This window comes from Penicillium diatomitis (genome assembly GCF_028827545.1).
Source record: "Penicillium diatomitis strain IBT 30728 chromosome Unknown utg000002l_segment0_segment0, whole genome shotgun sequence".
Taxonomy (NCBI): Eukaryota; Fungi; Ascomycota; class Eurotiomycetes; order Eurotiales; family Aspergillaceae; genus Penicillium; species Penicillium diatomitis.
The window spans coordinates 623,752-646,784 of record NW_026623174.1 but is presented as its reverse complement, the minus strand read 5'-3'; the positions used below and the strand labels follow the sequence as shown (position 1 = coordinate 646,784).

Here is a 23,033-nt window from a genome sequence, read left to right as displayed (position 1 = left end):
TAGTGCCAGTATGCAGGGGCGAGATGATTTGGAAATTCAAACGGCCGTAAAGCGACTGAGTGGCATACTGAAGTATACGAGACTAGTAGTAACTTGTGGTTAAGTATTCCGCTCCACTTTCAGTTTCTTGTCTTCATCGCTTGCATATCCATTTAGGGTCATGATCGGTTTACGTAGATTACTGATTGCTTGTTCTACTGTGAAAGTACCCGGGTCGCAGTCAGGACCATTGAAGACTAATTTAAATAGCCATAGGTTGGAGCTTAGGTATCTAAAGGTTGAGATCTTCAACACCGGTACTAGTACTACCCATCCACATAGTCATACAAGAAGTAGAAACACTCGCATCTCCAAATCAGCACAAACAATCAACCCACGACTTCAACCGCCCAGTGGGAAGATACGGTCGGATTTGATGTTTGATCGTAATTTTTTTTCTGGACCACTGTCCTTTGTTTACCACTTCTTGAGTCGAGCCTAAAAGGGACTTGATCAGCAATGCGCCTTTGATCGAGATCAGCAGTTCTTTTGCAGTCGGCAACGGACAACCGTGGTAGTTCTAATGAACAGACACAAGGAAGTAGTAATGGATATAATTAGTCACTTCCCACTGTACACACGAGACTGGTCGAGTAAAACTCGTATGCATATATAGTATTAGGCAGGTACCTGAAACAGTCAATGCTTCCCTTTTGGATGCCTCGCTTCAGCTGCAGAACATATGGATGCGGACTTGGCCGGGCTACGGTAGTATGAGTGGTTGGAACACAAGTTTACGAGGGACTGAGGCGGAAGCAACGTATACTGCTTTTCATTTTCAGTGATGCAATGGTTGTGATTCAGATGGAGGACCTAGTACCTAGGTAAGTACCTAGTAACGTACACGACCTGCATCAGGCATCTCTCTGTTCTTTTTGCGCAGGGCTTCAAGACAAGAAATGGATGTGCAACATGGTCGGGAAATTGTCGAACAGATAGATACGAGACACGAGGCTCTAGGTCTTTGTGGGTCGCAGAAGCTTAAGGCGAGGAGCTCAGACGAGAATGCTAGTCCTGTCAATGTTTCACATGCAGGGTACCTATATATGAGGTCGACAAGAAGAGGTGCAGATGAGGCCAAGACGACCATTGAAGACCCGACTCATTCACTCGCCGAATACACTCAAGAGCCTCATCGTAAACCCTGGCTATTCGCAAATTTATGGAGTCCCTTCCCATGTCTAGGTATGGCCAAAAGAATCTTTGTCCTCCTGAATTCCAAGCGCTGGAGTGACTCAGAGACAAATCTTGTAACTAGGTAGTTAGATCATCCAACATTGAAAACTACCCTAGTAGGTTGGGAGAGAACAACTTGTACTAGCCATCAGTTGACCAAGCCACCTGTGGCTATGCAGCCAGCGCATCACGTGCGTCACCTCCTGCAGCGTGACACTCCTGCCAATTGTTTAGCATGATTCATTCACTCTCCTTGACTTCCAAGGCGTCTACCGGGGATACATTCTCATGCAGCATGGCCCATGATGGAACGTGGGGATGGACACTCCATCTCCTCTGCTCGTGTGAGTCTGTCTGAAAACCTCTTACACTAGATCATGGCGTCCCAACAATCTAGTGTGTATTCAAGAACAACCTTTTGTGGAGCTGCAGCCAGTGATAAGTTGCAATAAGGTATAGAAATGGATAAAGACCGATCAAGCTCTCCGGCTAGTTACCACTTACCACTACTACTGTATTTCCCGAGACCCCGACCACGTCAAGGTGATGTCGATTCCCCCTCGGGCTCGGTGGTAGCCGACGAGTCGCCGGCCCGTGCTTGTCGTGGTGACACGGATCAACGTCATTTCTCACGAATCGTCTCCAGTCGGCCGGGTCCATGTGGGGCTGGAGGGTCCGACAAGAGCACGAGCACGCGTTCCTGAATGATCACCTTTCTCTTCTTCTCTTTTCGGAGTTCCCCTCCTCTTCGTCTTTGTCGGGCAGACGAAGCGACCAGCCAAAGAGTAAATGGATGAATTCCTCAGTCTGAGCAGACGAGGTTCTGTGGGGTCACATTGATCTTGAGAGACTTTACACTCCTTGCATCGGGGAACTGAAGCATCTCTTGTACAGTATGCGACGCAACGCAGATCAATGCATGTCTCTTCTCCCAAACGCAGACCATAATACATGGTCGGCATTCCAACTCTCTATCATCGTCCGGGAGAGCGCACTGGCATGAAGACTTCCCCGACCACCAGCACTTTTCCAGGAACTTTTGTGCTTGGATGTATTACACCTAGAATATAAGGACCCGTGAAATTGACGTCAAAAATGACCGCTTTGGAGGCCCGAAACGGCTGCCTTTCCACCCGTAACTTTGGCCGGCGCGCCGCCCTCGACGACCTACTACTACACACGAATGCTGACTAAAACAGATCGCCTGCCATGTCAAATGGTGGTTGAGACGACTATATATGCCTGCGGATGCAGAGAAGTTAGAAGAGTGCCGGCTCCGTGCCCTGAACATCATCCCTGACCCTGGCCGGAGCGGAAGCTCCAACTCCGATTATTTCCAAGTCACGTTGAGGGTGCAGCCGAATGGTGTATGTGTGGAAGTTTGATGTTGAGGCGACATCAACCGGATCATTAGCCCCAAGATCGTCAGGCTTTTCAGATTTAGACGGATGATATCCGATAACTGGCGGAATCATGTGAGACACGAGGTCAAATGCGCGATGACAGGGATAATCAATGTATCGCATCGCAGCCAGTACTGCCGAGTAAAATCGCCAGAGATTCGACAACATCCTGGAGGCGCATTGAAAGAATAATTTCTAAACGAGGAATTTGGAATTCGACCGTTCCCTAAATGTACCATGTCAGGTGATATAACAAGGATCAGCGACCGTCATTTCAGAGGTTTCGAAACGAGGGCGAGGCACGTGAGATGAGTTATTCTAACTGAGCAAGCTCTCACTCAAGGTTCAGGGTGAACGCCTGGTCGAAACAGAAAGAGATTTATGATTTGTTCTTGGTATTATAAGGCTTCTCTAGTCCGGCCGGCTCATCTCGAACGGTACACTACAGGGCGCACACCGTCCCATCCTGGGATCTTTCGTGAAAATTGCATCATCCTTAGGCTGCCTTTTCGTCGATACGATCAATGTATACTCATACGAGGTACAAGCCACACGCGACTTGAGCTTCACCAGCAAACAGATGACATTTTCCATGTGGCTTCCAGTAGAGATTGCCGCTGTTTAAGAGTCGTGCTCCAGTGCACAGATTGTATGGGACCCTTTGCTTCTTTCGCGGAAGTTTTGCGCAGACCGTCTCCTCGCCTCTGACCAATTCTTTGAGGTCCAGCAATAAACGGTTTTCTTCCGTGGAAAATGGTAGGCCTTTAATCGTAGCAGGGGGTCGCCCATCAATGAGATCAGTACTCGAGCTGGGCTGGGCAGAGGAATGAGATTTGACGCATCTTGTCTCGAGTTTGGTTTCTGAGATGTATCTCGATATACAGGTGACCTCCATGTTGACACGCGTTGGGATACAGTGTGATAGTGCAAATAGTCAGGACAGCAGCTGTAGCCGGGATTCAATGCGAAGGGCCGAGAATTGACGAACGGTACAAGATAAAACGGTCTTACGACGGCGGGCCCCTCTAGCGGACCGGCGGGAACTACATATTAAACATCTAAGATTCCAAGCGGTCCCGTTCCAAGCCATTGCATCCAAGGCAAACTGGGACTACGCCAGCTTAAACCGCGGGCGAAGCATCGCCTAAGGTCTTGGGAGACTGTGGGCCGATGTGACACCCCTGTGTGCTTCGAAAAGCAAATTTGCAGCGGAAGAGCGGCGGGGAGACTGACGATGGCGAGGAGCGGGTGCCAATGGCTCGACTGCGCACGCCTTACTCGGCCCCGTCTGAGGTTAAAGCAGAGTGCGCCTATGGTTTTCGTGCGGAGGAGATTATGTCCTTGGCGTCATGTCGACTAGACCAAACAGGGGTGAGTCTGCACGTAGAAAACATGAAACTCGTTACCGGCTTCTGGCTGGCAAAGCCCTCAGCAATATCTTCATTGTCGGGATCTGCTTAGCCGGGGATTGCGGGATCGATGGGATCGAGGTTTGGCAGTTCTCCAGTCCAAACAGGCTTCTTAGGGTCAAGACCGGCAGTAACTGCGTAGCACGGCGCAGCACGAGCCCGAGAGGATCAGTGAGATATATCTGCCATTAGGCAGTTGCAACAGGGCGCAGCAGCCACGAAGGCAACCAAGCCGCGACAGCACTAGGCAGAGCAGCAGAGATCATCAACGAGTCAGACGCAAAGCGGCCGGTGACAATAACAATGCACCGTGGCAAGCATAGGCAGCATCGTAAAATTGACCGAAGACGTTAGGCAGGCGGCCATCGAGGGCATCGAGGGGAACAGACAGAGAAGGAGCAATTCGGGACTTGCTCGAACGAGGAGACTTCATTCAGTAGTCACTCAGTACAACCGCATCACGCAGAGCATGCTCGCCCCATGACCGGAGACCCTCTTTCACGGCGTCACTTGCGACAAGAGGCCACATCATCAAGATAGAGGGGACGAAGGAAGAAAGAGTGAGAGGAGTAAAGGAAGCAGGGCGATGTTGGGTTTTTTCCGCTCGGGCGAGTAAAGGCGGAGGTTACGTGACGGTGTTTTACAGGCTCTAAACCGGCAGCGGCAAAACTAACCGGATGAGGGAATTTACAGGTCCCGTTATCACAGCTCCGATTTCAGCGCGTGGGTAGGACATTTACGCAACCCCAGGTTCCTCGACTTTACAGATACGGGGGAAGGCCTAGACCGCACCAGATTCAAGACCAAGAAGGAGCTGGCAGCCTTTTCCAGTCGAACCAGGATCATCGTCTCTGGAAGAGGGTAAGGTTCCGCCTATCAGAAAGGCGTTAGTGCCATCCAAGCGGCATCCTCCTCGGTCATCCTCAGTCTGGCGAACACGAGAAGCTTGGATCCTGAAACGAAGGGTTTGTGGCGAGAAATGACGACGATACACTCCACTCGGGGCTGGCTCGCCAAGGTCACGGTCAACTGGACATCTGAATCTGATCCAATCTCTCGGATGAACGAGACTCGGATGCGCGACAAAGAAGATTGTCACACATGACTTCGCTAGAAGATCTTGACCGTCCAGTACTACAGTCAGCTGATCCTGTGTTAATATTAAACAGCCGGTATCAATCATATGCGCTCATGGGTTGAAGGGTCTGCTAAGCCCTCTCAAGGGGGGTTGGGAGGTCGACAGCTGAATGGACAAGGTCTAGTGTGAAGTCGATGGTGCACCCAGAAAGCCTATGTAATTGTATCACTGCTAGCTCTCGACGACCCTGCAACAGTATCAGAAGCCCAGCAATTTCGTAGCCAGTACCTCCTTGACCGTCATATTCTTGAGCTTATGGTAGCTTATTGATCCATTGAACCAATGCGAAATTAGTCACCCCCAAGCCACTCACAGTCCGTGACAGTGACATGCTGCCGAGTGAAGACAGGCTGGTCATAGACCGAGTATCATGCAGAATAGTATCGTTGGCCACAAGAAGCACAAGGTCAAGCGACTGGTTAGTAATTGCACAATGCCATCTCGGCGTGGCTGAACCTAGGCGTTTGCATCTTTTCCCCTCAACACCAACATCGAAAGGCTCTGGTGCAGCTACCGGCTGCAGCTCACTAAGTGTTGTTGTCTCCTATGAAACACAGTCCTGCCTGATCCGGGCTAACAGATCTACCAAATCCATCCACCTCTATCCTTTCTTCTTGGCGAGAATTCGAAACAACTCTAACAAGACCACTTGAGGTACTCAACTACTACTGTACTGAGTACTCGTCCATGACGGGGCAATTGTTCCACTCGCAAAGTGATGTGTGTCCAATTTGACAGGTGGGTCGGACCGTCAGTGGCGGTAATGACGACAGTTGGCTCAATTCTGAATGCATGTGAGAGACCTTCCACCCCCGACCAAGCCACTCCAGACTCCAGAGCACAGTGCATGCAGCTTTACCGGGCGGAGAGCTCTAGATTGACAGTGAAAGAGAGAGAGAAGGAGAGCAAAAGAACGAGTTAGTGGTGGAGCGCCCGAGTTGCAAAATGGAGAAATAGAACGTAGCCTGGAAAGTTGACTGCCCTGAAAATCCGAACCTGGCGTAGAGTTGGAACATTTCTGCTACGGGGGGAAACGGGGCTAGACAGAACTAGTAGACGGTCATTGACATTTCTGTTCATGCTAGCGACCAGAATGTGGAAAGTGAATACTCCTAACTCGGAAAAGGCTCGAGTACTATCACATAATGCCTGGTGTCCTTTGATCAGCTCGCCGATTCATGAGATGGCGTATGACATGGCCATGTGAAATACTTGTATGCAGAACCATGCTACACTATGAAAGACAGTCTCGCTCAATCCTCAAGACCTTTTGTCTAACATTGAACATGTATGTTCTGTTCCCATCAATTTGTGGAAAACATCGGGTTTTGCGCGGGAGGTTGGGAGAGCCCCAAAAACGCCAAAAGGAGGTCCGCAGTAAAAGAAGCGATGACATCGCCGCGAAGTGATTGCAGTGACGGCACGTTCGTCATCGGCGTTTTGGACGGATCTTCGGACTCGTCCCTTGGCTGTCACCCTTCCCCCCGCCCAAATGGACCCAAGGAAAAATAGATCACGTTTCCAAATTGTAATCGTTATTATTGTTATCTTTATTTTTCACTAAGAAGCAAGACATATTCAAAGCGGACTTATCCACCTTGTCCACCCCGGCCGAACAAACTGCTGCTGCTGGTCCCAAGACTTCTGAACTCTGACCTCATCTGCTCCCATTGCATCGCATCCTCGCCGGGCCCTACTTCTTACTCGGGTACTGCCCCTCTTCATATCAGAACTGGATCTTTTTCTTCCTTTTTTTCCCCTTCTCCAGAATCCTCGCTCTTCCCCTCCACCCCTCCCCGAGTCTCTTGCTGTCTCGAATGAATAGATCCTCGACGCAACCTGGAATCCTCCTGAAGTTTTATTTTCGCTTTATCTAGACTCTGAACCTTATCTCATCGTGGGGTCGTGATCCTGGAACTGCCCGGCTAATCAACTGCCAACGCTTCTCTCCACCAACTCTTCTCTCTTCTCCCATCGTCCAAAAATCCTTCCTGCTTCCTCTTCCCCTCTCCCCCTCCCCCATCCCCCAATCTGACAGACTCTCGACGCTTCGTCGCCCCAGCCTCCTTCACATCGTCATACCACAGTTGGAGACGACGTGAACCTTCCTTCCCTTCACTTTCCCCCGCCACCGATCTCACATAGATATCCCCTCGATCCAGGCAGTGATCGCAGATCTATCCATGATGAGCACGATACAGAACATCAAGAACTTTATTCGACACGGCAAGCAAGCCCGCCTGGTCACCCCGCACGCAGAGCCCACGACCGACGTCTCTACCGTCCACGCCGAACCCCAACCCCAGCCCCAGGGCCAATTTGCCCCCGCCCTCGGTGCCTTTGAGACGACAGAGGCCCGCCACCAGGCCGGCAACGGTCACGCGGCAGCCTCCAAATCCGAAGCCCAAGCCCAAGCCAAGCACGATCGGTCTGCAGAAATTGAGCGTCTGGTCCAAGAAGAGAGACATAGCCGCTCCAAGATGCCCCAATATCCCGGCTTGGACCGCTGGATCTTGCTGGAGAAGATGGGTGACGGTGCCTTCAGTAATGTCTACCGGGCGAGAGACTCAACGGGCCAATTGGGCGAAGTGGCCATCAAGGTGGTGCGCAAGTTTGAAATGAATAGCAATCAGGTATGATGAACACAGGGCTTTGGTTCCCTGTTTTCCTTTCTCTCTGCGCGTGATGATGCCCTGTTTGGTTCGCTTCTTTTGTCCCCGTGGTTACTCCGGTTTTGGTGTGGTCTTCTTCTTCTTCTTCTTCGTTTTTTGCTCTTATGCTTGCGCGTGCGTCTGCTCTCGTCTGTCCTTTCGGTTGGCAACTTTCGACTCCGATTCGCCGGTGCGGTGACGACAACACAACGTGCTTTCTGCGTCTCAGAAACAAAGAAAAAGGGGAATGATCCCTCGCCAACATAGCGTTTCTGTAGACCGATCCCCTTCATCCCAGCGTCAAACAGGTCCCACGGGCTGCGGAGGTGCGCATTCTAATCTTCCTCCACACACATGCATATACACACACACGCCTTCTTCCTCCAACGGTTGTGGCGACTCGTGTGCCACACTGTACTTCGTTGCCCTGTCTTTCCTGCCTCAGCGTGCCTTTTCTTGCTGCTCTCTTCGCGTGTCACTGTCGAGGAATTCCTCGAATTCTCGTCCTCCTCATTCGCCCTTGCTGCTTATGAGGAACCGTATAGGCTAACGTGTCGTAATTGCTTAGCGAGCCAATATCTTGAAAGAGGTCCAGATCATGCGCAATCTCGATCACCCCAACATCGTGAAATTGGTCGATTTCTCCGAGTCTCGGCAATACTACTACATCATTCTGGAGCTCTGCCCGGGCGGAGAGCTCTTCCACCAAATCGTGCGATTGACATACTTCAGCGAAGACCTGAGCCGCCACGTAATTACCCAAGTTGCAAATGCTATCGAATACTTGCATGAAACATCAGGCGTGGTCCATCGGTGAGTAATGATCGATCCTATTGACTGGAATAGGTCGGCCTCGGTACGTTCCGAACTAACCGAATCATGCTAGTGATATCAAACCCGAGAATCTGCTCTTCTACCCCGCTCCTTTCGTACCCAGCACACATCCCAAGCCCAAGCAGCCAGGTGACGAAGACAAGGAGGACGAAGGCGACTTTATCCCCGGTGTCGGGGCTGGCGGCATCGGCACCATCAAGATTGCCGACTTTGGTCTGTCCAAGGTGATTTGGGACAGCCAGACCATGACGCCATGCGGAACTGTGGGTTACACGGCCCCCGAGATTGTCAAGGATGAACGGTACTCGAAGAGTGTAGACATGTGGGCCATGGGATGTGTGCTCTACACCCTCCTTTGTGGCTTCCCACCTTTCTACGACGAGAGTATCCAAGTCTTGACGGAGAAGGTGGCGCGGGGACAATACACATTCTTGTCTCCCTGGTGGGACGATATCTCCAAGTCGGCTCAGGACCTGATCTCCCACCTGTTGACTGTGGACCCCGAGAAGCGATACACCATCAAGGAGTTCCTCGCTCACCCATGGATCCGCCAGACCAACGAAGAGACCACCGCAGCTGCCGACGCGCCTCCTTTGGCGACTCCGTACGGTCCAGCCCGCCAGGACGGCCCCCAGCTCAACCCTGTTGGCGCCGACCAAGCGCCCTACCAGCCCGCCAGCTCCCGCTTTCTGGATGCGCCTTCAGTGGCTGGCGACCGACGGATGGATTTCCGTTCGCCCGGAGCCTTCAATTTGCGTGAAGTCTTCGATGTGGGTTATGCGGTTCACCGACAAGAGGAGGAAGGCAAGCGTCGTCGTGGCCGTCAGCAGAATGCTGCCCGAAGCGGTCACCCGTTGGCTGGCTTCCAGTCTGCCCTGGGTTCTTTGAACGAGGACTATGATGACGAGCCGGAGTACCGGGGACGCAGTGAAGAGACCTCAGATCTGCCCCCTAACAAGGTCGCCAAGGGCAACAACCACGCAGGTGACATGGCTGGTATGGAGGCCAAGCTTCGGTCGACGAACCTTGGCACCCAGAGCAGTGCGGCTCAAGCTCGACAGGCCAACCGTCAGCCCAAGCAGCAGGGCTATGGGCAACACGATGCCAAGGTTGCTGCCGCGGCAAAGAGTGCCATTGGCAGAAGAACGCATGAGCCATTCGAGCTCAGCCTGGATGGCGCCACCCTGCTTGAGAAGCGTGGCCGGCGCAACCAGGGGCAGCCCGTTGCCTGAGTCCTATTTGATGAAAATCTGCTGCTTTCTTCAATGACATGATGTTGTGACCTTCATTGTCAGCGATGCGGCTCACTTCTTAATATGGCTTGTCTTTCTTCCGTGTTTCTTCTTTTTATTCTTTCTCAAGCGGATCACCTTTTGCATTGCTTATTTATCTGCCCTCCTCTCTTCCAACCTCATGAACTTGTATGACCATGCATCGAATCTGTTCTTGTCGAATGGACTTTGGGGCTCTTCCTTATCAAGTCGTTCCCATCACTGGGCTTCGACATCTTCGACGGAATCGAACTTGTCTTTCCAGGCAAGTCTCACCACGAGAGGTGGAAATGCTATTTTCGACATTTATGATTTTGTGGTTCAAGATGGTGGACTATCCTCTTCTCTACTATTGAAAAGAGCGCTCGCTTGCCCATCCCTACACTTTTTATTGTTTTGTGTCCCGATCTTCCCTGTTAAATCGCAAGCCCGAGTTGAACCGGAGTTGTTGTTTTTATTTTAGCTTTTAGCTTGGAACGGTGCTTGCAGGGGCTCACTTTATTTATCATACCATACTTTGACATGCTGTCTCTCTCTCTCTCTCTCTCTCTCTCTCTCTCTCTCTCTCTCTCTTTCGTTGTTTTATTCGTCGAAGATATAGTCTTTGTCAATACAATGGCAGTCTCAACATCCAGGCTGTTGAGATCGCGGCCATGCAGGTGGCCAACGTCTTCCTCCATAGCGTGGTCTTCAACAGTGTTACAGAAAGCAGGTATTCTGCCAAGCCTGGTCAAGTAGGCAGTGAGTGGTTCGTATCGACGGTGCAAGGTACTTAGGATATAGCAGTATCTACCATCAGTATCGAACAAGCTCATGATTGAGTAATCTATTATCTAGCAAAAGCTGATCAAGTAAACGTCCTGCGTATCATCAGTTCTATCTACCTAGTCGTGCACTGTACGCCCCGCTCAATAAGATCCTTCCAGGTGTGACTGATGCCAAAAAGATGGGATGAAGGACCTCCGCGCCACTTTCATATGATCAATCTTATAGCAGCGCTCGCCGTCGGGAATTTCCTAGCAGTCTCGGCTTGGATAGAGACGGGATGGATGATGCTTGCATAGCCATGTAGGCTAGTGCTTACCTTCTTTCCAGCGAAAATCAATCTAGTTGCTGGAATGATGGTTTGCGCGTGTGTTTATCCATACTGTCTTTCTCGGGAGTATATTCAATGAATTGAACATTGCTTGGGAAGGTCATGGGTATTCATCAGACAATGTCAACAGCGTCTGGGACATAGAATTCAAGGCTACGGACAAGAGCTTGATAGAATGAATTTTGGGGCGAGTCATAGAGGAATTAGCAGAAAAGTTTCGATGGAAAATTAGATTTGACTTTCATTAGGTGCTTCATTCCTTTTGCTCCCTGTACATGGTCTGGAGCAGTAAACGTTATTCACTATAGAGCCGCGGAAGCTTTTGGTAACTTCGTGGAAATATCACAGATGTGGCTGTGACCGCGGGGTGTGCGCCCCCGCTGGTAGAAATAAACGATTGTCTACTGTGCTTAAATCTGCTCGGTATGCCCCAACAGCCATTCCAAGTGACGGTAGGACGAGCGAGGCTGGTACTGCGGCTGCATGTGACCAGACTGGTACGTCTGTACCCACATCAGACCACGCTCGTAGTGCTGAAGACCCATGATGCCTTGCCCTCCATCCAGACCGGTCGCACCATTCTCGGCATAAACCTCCTTCCACTGCAGATCGGGCAAGTGGAGGTCGATAGGGGTCGAGGGTTCCTTTTGGAACCCAAGTTGACCGTTCCAGGTCATGTTTTGGATGGCCATCAGTGTGCCGTTGGTGATGATCACAAAGTCAAAGTCACCGTTACCGATCAAGACGCGGTTGGTGGCCTCGATGACCTTGGGGAGAACGTGTTCGATGGGGTTGGCAGCGGTGTCGCCCTCTTGTTCGGGGCCTGCAGAGCCGCCAACGTAAACGGGGGCATTGGAGCATTCGGCCCAGGTGACGTTGGGGGCGTGGAGAGCATGCTTGACATCTTTGCGGTCAAAGTAGACCGAGGCCCCCTTGGGGAGATACACCAGGGAGGTGGGGAAGGCGAGAACATCCCAGGCCAGGGGGCACATCTGGTTGACCTCGTAGAGGTCCCAGCAGGGGTTGATGCCGAGGGCTTCATTGTAGATCATGCTGAAGACGTCGCACTCACCCATACTGGTGTAGTTGAAGAAGAGAGGGGGCTGTTCCTTGGGTGGGGGGAACTTGAGGTACGTGTCGATGAACTCCTCGTACCCACACTCCTTGTGCAGACGCTCCAGTTCCGCCATGAAGGTCTCATTGAAGTTGAACAGGTTCTTGTTCTGCTGGACGAAAGGAACCGCGGGGATCTCTTCTTGGACGTAATCGAACTGACCGATGCACGGGTCATAGGCGAGGGCACCGCCAAGAGTGATGTTGGCATCGAGCAGGGCCGAAGAGATGTACGGGACGTAGCGGCCAGCATAGCTCTCGCCCGTGACGAAGACCTTGAAGTTCTTGACGCCGTATAGCTCTTGGAAGTTTTGGAAAAACTTGACAAATTCTTGGGCAGTCTCCTCTTGGGTGGTGGCTGTGGGAGTGCCGATGGAGAAGCCCGTACCGACGGGCTGATCAACCCACAACATATTGGTCAGATTGACCCAGGAGTATTGGTTCTCGACTGGGGCGTAAGTGCCCGGTAGCCACGTGAAACGGCCGTTCTCTTGAAGGAAGCCCTCCATGGAACTGCAGCCGGGACCACCGTTTAACCAGATAGTGACCTCATCGACAGGCTTGCCAATGGTCGGTTGGAAGATGTAGAAGAGGGCTCGAGACTCATTGTTCTTGTCAATGGGCATCAATCCCGAGTACATCTCACCGATATCGTATGGCACGTCCGGAAGGTGGCTGACCAAGTGATCTAGACACCGGGAAAATTAGTTACGGCTCATTCCCTTCTCGGCACTTTCACCAGGGGGATAAATGATAACAGCTTGGGAATACTTACGCTTGGTCTCCTTGTTCAAGAACCGGTACCCTTTATGGGATCGCACCGGCTTGACATGTGCGGCATCCGCAGCTCGCTGGGCTCTCTCCAGAGGATCACGAGCAAGCTGCGCGAAGCGCCCATGCTTAGACGCCGCGGCGGTCTCAAACCCCAGAGACAAGGCCAGCGCCGAGGTCAGAATCGACCTGAAGAACATGATGAATGAGGCCCGATAGGGATTCAGGAGATCCCCAAGTTTCCAGCAAAAAGAGGAAACTACAAGCAAGAAAATCAGGTCAGGATTCCTACACACCAAGGGTCAAACGCTCGTGACTCTAGGCGCGAGGGACGCCTTTTAAACCGACAGGGTCTGCAAAAGCTAAGCTTTGCGGATAAGACCGCACCTCGGGGACCATGTCATCATGGTACAGCTCCGCCGATAAGTATGGCCCACTCCATTTTTTTTATGCTTTCGTCGGTCTGCTTCTCTGAATCGTGGAACTCCCACGGGCGTCCGTTGTGTCTGGAGATTCTAAATGGCCTGCTGCAGAACCGAGGCGGCCCACTCGACTCCACCGGGCGTTTGCTTCTTCGACGCCATCAGCTTTCCTCGAGTGTCTTTGGCTGGGAGGATCTCTCTTCCTCTTTCTCTCCTCTTTCTTTCCTCGAAAGCGTGACCATGACTCCATGGAAACCCGGTCGGATCGCACGGATCAAGCGGGGAAGATGGCAGATGTCCCCCCATCTTTGCCCGAAGTGGCAGGTCCTCATGTTGGCAATGTCTGCATCCGCAAGTGCTTTCACGTCTGGATTCGAGGCTGTTTTCGCCTGGAGATCGGCGTTGCACTTCCATTTCGCTTCACACCGTTTGGTTCGCCACAGATCAGCATCGTCACGCTGATTGCTGTGGTCGCTCCCTTCCGTCGCTGTTGATTTAGATTTGCCCTTATTGGCTTCAAACGGTAGAAATCGATGGTTAGGGAGGAGTCAGTCCGGATCAGCGTCGGACTTCCGCATCGCTTCGTGCTGGGGTCCACTTCAGGCTGCCGTTTCCAGATAACCGCGACGCTGTACATTTCGCAAAGCAATAGATATGTAGAGGGAAACCTCAATGGTGGGCTCTTGCGATACACTTGATGACTCGGTTATCTGCTTGTCATAGTCTTTGCAGATCGCAGAACTCCAGACGGCCCTTATCTTCTGATGCTATTACGTACTGGTTGCGTGGTTTGAGCGGTGACACTTCCACATCGGTTGAACATTCAGTGCTTCAGGCGTGCAATTATCGTCAGCGGAGAAGAACAGCAGTCCAGGTCGTCTGGGCGGCCTGGAAAAAAGTTACCGTCCCTCGGCCAAGAGTCTTCAGGCCCAGTGTCGAGCTTTTGAGGCCACTGTCGCGCAATGGGCAATGGTATCTATTTTGAACTCTGCTCGGGCTCTACGCGATCGACAGGTCTAAACAGGGTAGGTAACCTGACGGAAGCCGTAAAAGAGCGCTTGTCCGACATTTCAGAGACAGCGACAGCGCTTTCTCCATGAAATCAATCAATGTATATTCAACTATCGTGAGCGCGGTGCAATTCGCGCAAATTAGCTCTGAACATTATCTCGTCGTGGTAGGCAGTGAGCAGTGAGCAGTGAGCACAGGGTGGAGAGGCTAAGGATCGCTAAGCTTTGCACTTGTCCCGCCCCGGATGCTGGTCCGATCCGTCTGGGCCGGAGCTTTATCTGCTGGGCGACCAAGACCCCAATGATTTCGCTACAGATTCACCAGCTGTGTGGAGCACAGGAACTTGCTACCTATCTGGTGCTGCAACCCACCGCTCTTGATCTCTTCTTTTTGGATGAAGTCCTCTGTGACACAAGTTCGGGGTGGCCTGGCCTATTACTCTGGAGTCCTGACAGAATATATCGAACTATTGAACGTCCCGTCCAAAAGACACGCTATTTCTCTCCATAGACTTGACAAATTATTTCGACAGTAGTACTACCTCCAGACAGAGCCACGCCAATATCCCAGAATTTGCCTCCGCCTTCTTCTTCTTCTTCTTCTTCTTCTTCTTCTTCAGCCATGCATCGGAGCCCCGTCGCTTCTAGACTCCACGGGCCCGTGGTCAGCCCGTCAAGCGTGAAACCTGGCGCGAGAGATCTCCATGTGTGCCTACTTTCCCCTGACTTGTTGGATCGTCAAGCTCGTACAAGATGAAAAGGGCTTCCGGGATCTTGCGCCGCGTGTCGGTCAACGCAGTTGAGCATGCATCTAAATGGTCATCGAGAAACCATGCATTACCGCCATGTTGGAACGAACCGACCGACGTGGCATGGAAATTGCAGGATAAGGAAAGCAGGTCTCGAGCCTGTCGCACCCAAGAGGCTGAGGGATGCTGAACGAACTTCTTGTAAGAGGCGGGATAGTCCAGCAAACCCGCGAGGTATGACGTGGAAGGGTGACGGACTCGCCATCTGGGTGCGACATGAATGATTTCAGGTTCAAAACTTGGGTTTACGTCGCCCATGGCGATGGCAGTGATAGCGGTGGTGTTGACGATTTGATAGTGCGATATAGATCGCTTGCTTTCCGGGTTCTATCTCGTTAGCGTAGTCGTCCTAATCGGTAGCGTTAATAGCCAGTTAGTCAAAGTGGGATGTTGTCAGAAACATCCCAAAATTGAAATCTGGGCATTGATGCTTTATCTTCGTATGAGTCCATCCACGTTGAGACTGAAGCCATCAGATCAGTCTGTGTCCGATAAGTAGACAAGCTGTTAATCCTCTCAAGCATCCATTTGGTTTCAGTCGCTTGACCGGTATACCTCTTTCGTTTATTCATTCTTTCTTTCATCCCTCGAGACAATCCATCTCTTCTAAATTCTACCCCATTACTATCCATCGATAGTGGGCAATTAGAGTAGCACCGTACGGTCCGCAATCGTCTTACCCGATGAGGCAATCACTTACAAACTCTCCACCCTACGAAAATGGAGCCTGTCAAACTTCCGGGGGCCATTTCTTTGCAGATAATCTCCATATCCCAACACCCTGCTGAAGATTCACTGATCATCAGCCATTACCATAGCCCGATTTCTTGATATTCCAGTCTCAAAACTTTGTTTCTGAGGTCTCCCCGCGTTGGAGAGATGATAAGGTCGAGAGCAACAAGCGCCCTTCACACCAAGATGTTCGTCATGGCATGTGATACTGCCGTCTCACCGCAGCACTTAGCCTAGATAGAATTTCTCCTAGCCAGTCAGTCTCACACTCATCCCTCTCTTATATTGTGATGCTGTACCGACTGTAGCCACCTTCCATCACAAAACATTGACGATGGGGCTCCTCAAGCCCTCCCAACTCTCACAGCTTCAAATAACTTCATTTTTCATCGCCCAGTAAGGTCAAGGAAGCTCTTCAACCAGGTGGATACGACCGCCCTCGCGGTGCTGGACAGCTACTAGCGGGCCAACACCACAGCTCACCGGCGCGGTCGACTGCGCGATAGACAAAAGTGATGACATCGTGTTTAATTGTGCATCCGGCCAGGCAGGATTGAATCGAAGTTCATCAATGTCGCTTGGCAATACCGTCTGACTAGCCTCATGCACCAAACTTATCACCAGCACCGCATGTATGCAGCTCGTCGACGGGAAAAAGCTGGCCCTTGACAATTGAGACTAATCGAGCCTATAGCGCCGCTCTTGGACCACAGGCCAACCCGGTAGACACATAGCTGGAGCTCTTCACTACCCACTTTTGATTGTAATGTTCATGAGGCTCTGGCCCGAGTGTGGGCGAAGGAGCTTGGTCGCTCTGACGGCATTACCGTGAACAGTGTCAACCCAGGTTCAGTGGCTGGAACGGATGGGTTATTCCATCTCGCGTACAAGTGTCTCCTATGAACACTGACACTGTTCCAGCAGATCAATGACTCCAGAGTGATCGTCAATTCATCAAAGAAATGGTACTCATGATTCAGGAGACCCCTGCGGCTTCTCGAGTAAGCGAGATTGAGGACATTGCACCCCCGTCAAGTTGCAGGCCTTTGTAGCGATGATGCCAGATAGGCTACCAGCTCTGCTTTTTATACCAACGGTGGTCTGTACAATTGATCTAGATCTCCTTGGTAATCGACATGGAGAAGTTGTGAGTAGAAACATCATGTCCTTTTCGGCACCTTGCCCTCGCTTGTAGCGTCATAAAACTCCGCGATACTTCGAGCATCGAAAATGAGGGCTTTCTTGCCTTGGGAAGAATTTTGAAAGATGAGATATTGCATCTGAACCCAACCCGCACGGGAATTGCTCGCAAGATATGTGTCGACGACTGGAGAAATACGACTCTGTTCTTCTCGAATTCTCACTCGCGCGTGTTGCTCTTTCCCCCATTCCTCTATATCTTTCGTCATGTCTTGTACCGTGTTGTTTTCCTCGATATCCATAACTTTCCACTCCTTGTTCTGAATGACAATCAAAACAAACTCAATGTTGATTTTCGGAATATTTGGGCCGATTCACCCTAGTGGTAGTATACATTTGGGTCTTGTCTTTCATCCTTACCTCCAACTATCCGGATACAGGTCATTCGCCATCCGAGACAGTCAGCAAGAGTGAGACCCTTTGTCATTGATAATGTATTGGGGATTCTCAGGCTCCGCTTCTTGACCCTCACAGGCTGAAGATGTCTTCGAGACGTCTCAGCGTTTAGGCATACCTACATTTGCGGATCACGTTGTCGGTAGAGAGACTATCGTGATTCGGTGCGGTTGAAGATGTACTCAGTTTGCCTGGAGCTGCGGCTCATCTAGGTTATGTGGGTCATCAGTGTCTCCATTACATGTTTGGTAGTCACTGTTGGAGGATCTTTTCAGAGGTGTGTAACTATACTGTACCTCTATCTAGATCAACTTGATCTGACAAAGACATGGAACAATCAAGAAAGACTCCGTGCTCCGTGGAAAGCACCCACAGAGGCTTCAACGTGCCGTGACAGCGTGGAACTGAAGCCGGGGGGATCGCTTGGCATCAATGGGCCCAAATCTTCACCTTTACTTCCCGAACCAACACAGTGCCCATTCGCTTGACTGTCTCTTACAAGGTCCCTGCAATTTGGCTTCCAATGTCAGGCCGTTTTGCTCGATCGTCTCAGAAAAGAGCTCACGACTGTCTGGGCCGTGGTGAAATCAAAGGCAACAAACATATTTGCAAGCTGGTGGCAGCCCAATCTGATAACTCGACGCGGGCAAGTTTCCCGTGTCTCGGTGTTGAGTGTTCAGATGGGCGGCAAACGTGCGGTATTATGTAAGACCAAAAGGCTTCGGCCCGTCCAACTTGGCCTGTTTTCCGAGGACTGTCTGGGCGCTGGAAAATCGTGCCCCTCCACGACGACCGCAAGATGCAGATTCAACGCAGCTTGCGCATCACACCATAAAATGCAGAACTGCTTCTCCATTTCTGCGCGAGTGCCCAACCTCGCAGACCGGAGTCGTGGGAAAGATCACTTCGGCTATTAGGGCGGCAGGTGGAGGAACTCATCCGCCAACCCACATTGTGCTCCTGCCAATCAACCAGCGACTCCAACGTCTTCCTCTGACGCCAAAGAAGGTAATCGAGGGAGAAGAGCCACTGCCCGTAACCTGAGGCCAATGGGGAATCCTCCGCCTTCTGAGAACCCCAGTCTGCCGATGAGTCTAATTCAGGCTCAGGCTCTTTTCTTGACTAATGGCCTCGTCTTGGCCCCCGCAGCTATAGTTTTTTTTTTTCTCTTCGCCCTTCCTTTTCCTCTTTGACGACCAGCTTTCCAACAGTGTCTCGTTGGAAGAGAGAAAAAAAAAGCAAAGTTGAAACTAACATCGCTCAAGGATAGCCAAAAGGAGGGCCACTTGTGGAGTATGACGAAAGATGGTGATGCTCGTGAATTAGGCCATACGGTCTCACAAGATGGTCATGAAGTGCATAGCGAAACCATAGCTTCTTCGGAGGTTCAAACCGTGGATTTTGGTCAGACCGAAAAGGGATCGCCCTCATGTTTCGCTGCTGAGCCACAGGAAATCGACTCCGACAAGCAGGCCAAGAGAGGTGCGTCGGACCATGGAGCTGAAGGAGATGATCTCGATCGCCATGCGTCGACAATCGCTCCATCTCACCGGTCTGTTCAGCGAGACCCGTTGAGCCGAGTCACCACCGATGCAGAAGGCAACACCTACCCGGAAGGTGGTCTGCAAGCATGGTCGGTGGTGATTGGCAGCTTCTTTGGGCTCTTTGGCTCACTGGGCCTGGTCAACACCATCGGTACTTTCCAGGCATACATCCAGACTCATCAGTTGCAAGATTACAGTTCAGGAAGTGTCGGATGGATTTTTGGAGTGTATGCATTCCTGGTCTTTGCCTGCGGAGTGCAAGTTGGACCGATCTTTGACGCCCAGGGCCCACGGGTGCTTGTCTTTCTCGGTTCGGTATTAGAGATGGCCATGATCATTCTTCTAGGGTTCTGCACCAAGTACTGGCAATTTATGTTGGTGATTGGAGTGCTGGGCGGCGTCGGGGCCTCGCTCATCTTCACTCCTGCCATCTCTGCGATAGGTCATTACTTCTACGTCCGACGGGGGCTGGCGACTGGAATCGCTGCCACGGGTGGGTCCGTGGGAGGCATCGTATTCCCACTGGTGTTACAAGCCCTGTTCCCCAAGATCGGATGGGGATGGGCCACTCGAGTAGTGGCTCTGATCTGTTTGATCGCGTTCGGACTGGCCAACCTGTTGATTCGCTCACGACTGCCAAAGAAGCCCTTCTCAAAGGAGAACATCATGCCCGATTTCCTCATCTTCCGCGACGTGCGATTCGCCTTGACCACTGCTAGCGTATTCTTTATCGAATGGGGCATGTTCATCCCCATCTCCTACATCACCTCCTACGCTCTGGACCATGGCTTTTCCACCGATTTTTCATATCAGATTCTGGCCATTCTGAATGTCGGGTCGTTTTTCGGCCGTTGGTTACCTGGATTCTTCGCCGATTTCCTGGGTCGCTTCAACGCTTTGATTGTCACAGTGGCACTGTGCCTGTTGACGAATGCGTGCCTTTGGCTCCCAGCCGGAGATAGCCTGGCGCTGATCGTCATTTATGCGCTGTTATTTGGATTCTCGAGCGGGAGCAACATCAGTCTGACCCCGGTTTGTGTGGGGCAGTTGTGCAAGACCGAGCACTATGGACGCTATTACGCTACAGCATATACCATTGTCAGCTTTGGGTAAGCCATAGAATCTCACCTTGGCGGTGCTAAGTCATTTTAGCAGGGGAACTGACTCAATATGTTCAATGCTCACTAGGACCCTGACCGGTATTCCCATCGCTGGAGAGATTCAATCCCGCACCAACGGGGCATATTGGGGTCTGATCGCCTTCACCACCACCTGTTATGCGATGGGGTTGATATGCTGTACTGCGGTCAAGGTGATTGAAGTTGGCTGGCGTCGTCCATGGGCAGTCTACTGATAATGTCTATTCACAAAATTCAAAATATTCGCACGCTAGGCAACCAGATAAAAGTGGCAATGGTATGATAAAAAAAACTCCAAAGAATGCAATGCAATTCGTAAGGCTATGAAACATCTATGTATGACATGAAAACTTTTTTTTGTCTTTCTTTTCTTACATGATTGCTCGTCCACGAGTCTCAATCGGCAGACAAATCATCGCCACGGCAGCGGCAAGAATCAGGCCGCCAGAGGCGTAGATGGGCGCATCGGTGTTACTTCCCGAGGCATAGACCGCCACCAGGGGCGCACAAAGACCGGCAATCCGGTTCAGACAGCTGCAGATACCCGTCGCCGTGCCTCGAACAGGGCCAGCATACACTTCAGGAGTATACGCATAGAGGACACCGTAGAACATGTTCTGGGCCAGATTTTCCACACACGAGATGCCCAGCTGCGTGTTGGCGTCGGGGGAGATGGTGAAGCAGAACAAAAGAACACCGGTGATCAAGGTAGCGGTGGCCATGGTGGCCTTGCGGCCGATCTTCTCGACGGTCCAGCACGCCAGAATACTGCCGGGGACACCGACGATCGACGTGATCGCGTAGTTCCGGTACGTGATGTAGCTGGAGTTGACCTGGCCGCCGGACTTGGCGAGGTATTGGGGCAGGAAGGCGTTGAAGAGAGGGTAGCCCATACCGATGGTAGCCCAGATGAACCAGAGGAGAACGGTCTCGACGCCCAGACGCTTATTGACGAAGAGAGCGCGGATGCGGTGCATGGAGAACTTGGAGAAGAAGCGCTGGACGATCTGGCTGACGGTGAGCTTCTGGGTCTCTTGGGCTTCGGCGTAGCCGCCGATTTCGTTGAGGATCTCGTTGGTCAGCCATGTCTGGGTTTTGTTCTTGTAGGCGATTCCGTGCACGGAGGCGACGGCTTCTTCTTGGCGGCCACGGGACAGGAGGTACTTGGGTGATTCGTAGAGGTGGAAGAAGAAGAATCGGGAGATGAACATGCAGAAGGTGATGGCGCCCAGGGTCAGGATCAGGTACCGCCATCCCCAGTTCTGGGATTTGGTACAGCCGTCCGCGCTGGCACATGTGAAGGGGGGAATGAAGGCCCAGGCCAGGAGACTGGAGATGAGTTGGCCGACGGGCCACCAGACGCTCAGCAAGGTCAACATGTTGCCCGAGGCCATGGGCAGGAACTCGAGGAAGAGAGTTCCATCGACGGGCAGGTTGCCACCGACACCGAGACCAAGACAGGAGTACAAGGCGCAGACACTATCGACGATCTAATTAGCCTGGGGGCTCTCGATCATACCGACAGCGATTGAGCAAGGGAGAATGAACAAACATACCCAATCCAGCTGGAACCGCCGCCAGCGGCAAGACCAAAGGTGCCAGCCAGGAACAAGGTCATGTTGAAAGCCAGTCGGCGACCCACAATATCCGAGGCGATGCCCCAGAAAGAAGCACCGATGCACAGACCCAGGAACAGAGCACAGGTCGTGAACCGGACGTGTGACTCGGAGATGCCGAATTCATATGAAATTGGGGTCAACGTGAGAGCGATTCCCTAATTTACCACGATTAGTCTCAGCTTATCACAATAGGCCGAATGGGTTCTTCATCATTGGGAACATACCTGGAGCCAAAGACTGTGAAGTGAGGAAGAATCTAGGGTTAGCCAATTTTTGACTGTGTACGACCAACCCATCCCCAAACTTACTTGTCTGCAAGCCACCCACAGCCACAGAGGGCAAAGAGCTCCCATTGGTATCGGCCCATGCCAATGTCTTGGAGAGCCCGGTTCACCACCTTGGCTTTTCCTGTACGAGTCCTAGGGTTAGCAACTGGCGCAGGTTCCTTTCCAAGACGTTCCGAGATCTGATCGGATCATCATATACTTACGGTCATATGAAGTGTCACTTCCAGAAGCGACAATATCCGCTTCGACTTCGGCTCGCAAAGCTTCTAACGTCAAGGGAGTGCTGGCTTTTTCATTTTGGCCGGAGCTGCGGGATGAGGACGCACGGTCCGAGGCCTTGTCATCTTTTTCAGTCAGGTCTGGCGAGACGTGAGTAGCGGAGGCGGGGGCCAAAGGAATGACCACGCCGGGGAAGTTCTGGCGTTCTCGTTTCAACGGGTTAAAGTTGGCGAAGCCCATGGTGGCGGATCAAGAGATAGGCGCTTTGGAGGATTGCCTTCAGCCGGGCTTCTCGTGAGAGATTGCTTTTGTTTTTTTTTTGTTTTTTTGGCGCTTTGGGAGTCGACAGGGTTTGCTACAACCAGCAATGGCGATCGAGTTTCCGTCTCTTTTAGGATCAAAAGGTGCAATGGAAGCAAAGTCGAAATCGGAAACCGGCTCTCGGTCGAGGAGTGAGCAGATCAAGTCGGGCCGCAAAGGGGAATGTGATATCAATGTCGCACGGGTGTACAGAACAGATTAGGTCAAGACGTTGTGGGAAGTATACAAGCGTTCGAGGCACCAGCTACTTCAGCACGATTGCAAGACTGTCTTGATATTCGACCCTAGATTGATTTTTGGACAGTAGTGCTTGACAGCCTGGTCGATATCAAGGCGTGTCCGAGGGCGAGGAAGCAAGGAAGATCCAAGCCCGGGATAAGGTAATGAGTGGTGGAGCGTTGACGGAGGTTGATGGCTGTGGTGAAGGGAAAAGG

At 51.7% G+C, this 23,033-nt stretch overlaps 6 protein-coding genes across 6 annotated transcripts; 2 read left to right on the top strand and 4 right to left on the bottom strand.

Annotated features, from left to right (window-relative positions):
• Nucleotides 1-7,348: 7,348 nt before the first annotated feature.
• Nucleotides 7,349-9,882, top strand: N7539_001421 (serine/threonine-protein kinase; the record flags this gene model as incomplete). The annotated part of the gene is made up of 3 exons (XM_056931024.1): nucleotides 7,349-7,798; nucleotides 8,385-8,629; nucleotides 8,703-9,882. The coding sequence occupies 3 exons, from the start codon at nucleotides 7,349-7,351 to the stop codon at nucleotides 9,880-9,882; spliced, it is 1,875 nt and encodes a 624-aa protein (XP_056793055.1).
• A 1,545-nt stretch (nucleotides 9,883-11,427) lies between these two features.
• Nucleotides 11,428-13,101, bottom strand: sxa2 (putative pheromone processing carboxypeptidase (Sxa2); the record flags this gene model as incomplete). Its single annotated transcript, XM_056931023.1, has 2 exons — nucleotides 11,428-12,818; nucleotides 12,906-13,101. 2 exons carry the CDS (start codon nucleotides 13,099-13,101, stop codon nucleotides 11,428-11,430), a joined length of 1,587 nt encoding a protein of 528 aa, XP_056793054.1.
• Nucleotides 13,102-14,828: 1,727 nt separating this feature from the next.
• On the bottom strand, nucleotides 14,829-15,400 carry N7539_001419 (acetyl-coenzyme A synthetase; the record flags this gene model as incomplete). Its single annotated transcript, XM_056931022.1, has 2 exons — nucleotides 14,829-15,019; nucleotides 15,061-15,400. 2 exons carry the CDS (start codon nucleotides 15,398-15,400, stop codon nucleotides 14,829-14,831), a joined length of 531 nt encoding a protein of 176 aa, XP_056793053.1.
• Nucleotides 15,401-17,034: 1,634 nt separating this feature from the next.
• N7539_001418 (uncharacterized protein) lies at nucleotides 17,035-17,410 on the bottom strand (the record flags this gene model as incomplete). Its single annotated transcript, XM_056931021.1, has 2 exons — nucleotides 17,035-17,334; nucleotides 17,393-17,410. The coding sequence occupies 2 exons, from the start codon at nucleotides 17,408-17,410 to the stop codon at nucleotides 17,035-17,037; spliced, it is 318 nt and encodes a 105-aa protein (XP_056793052.1).
• Nucleotides 17,411-18,765: 1,355 nt separating this feature from the next.
• Nucleotides 18,766-20,368, top strand: N7539_001417 (MCT family MFS transporter; the record flags this gene model as incomplete). Its single annotated transcript, XM_056931020.1, has 2 exons — nucleotides 18,766-20,123; nucleotides 20,203-20,368. 2 exons carry the CDS (start codon nucleotides 18,766-18,768, stop codon nucleotides 20,366-20,368), a joined length of 1,524 nt encoding a protein of 507 aa, XP_056793051.1.
• A 156-nt stretch (nucleotides 20,369-20,524) lies between these two features.
• Nucleotides 20,525-22,518, bottom strand: N7539_001416 (MFS siderochrome iron transporter 1; the record flags this gene model as incomplete). Its single annotated transcript, XM_056931019.1, has 5 exons — nucleotides 20,525-21,632; nucleotides 21,710-21,927; nucleotides 21,997-22,009; nucleotides 22,081-22,180; nucleotides 22,263-22,518. 5 exons carry the CDS (start codon nucleotides 22,516-22,518, stop codon nucleotides 20,525-20,527), a joined length of 1,695 nt encoding a protein of 564 aa, XP_056793050.1.
• Nucleotides 22,519-23,033: the final 515 nt, after the last annotated feature.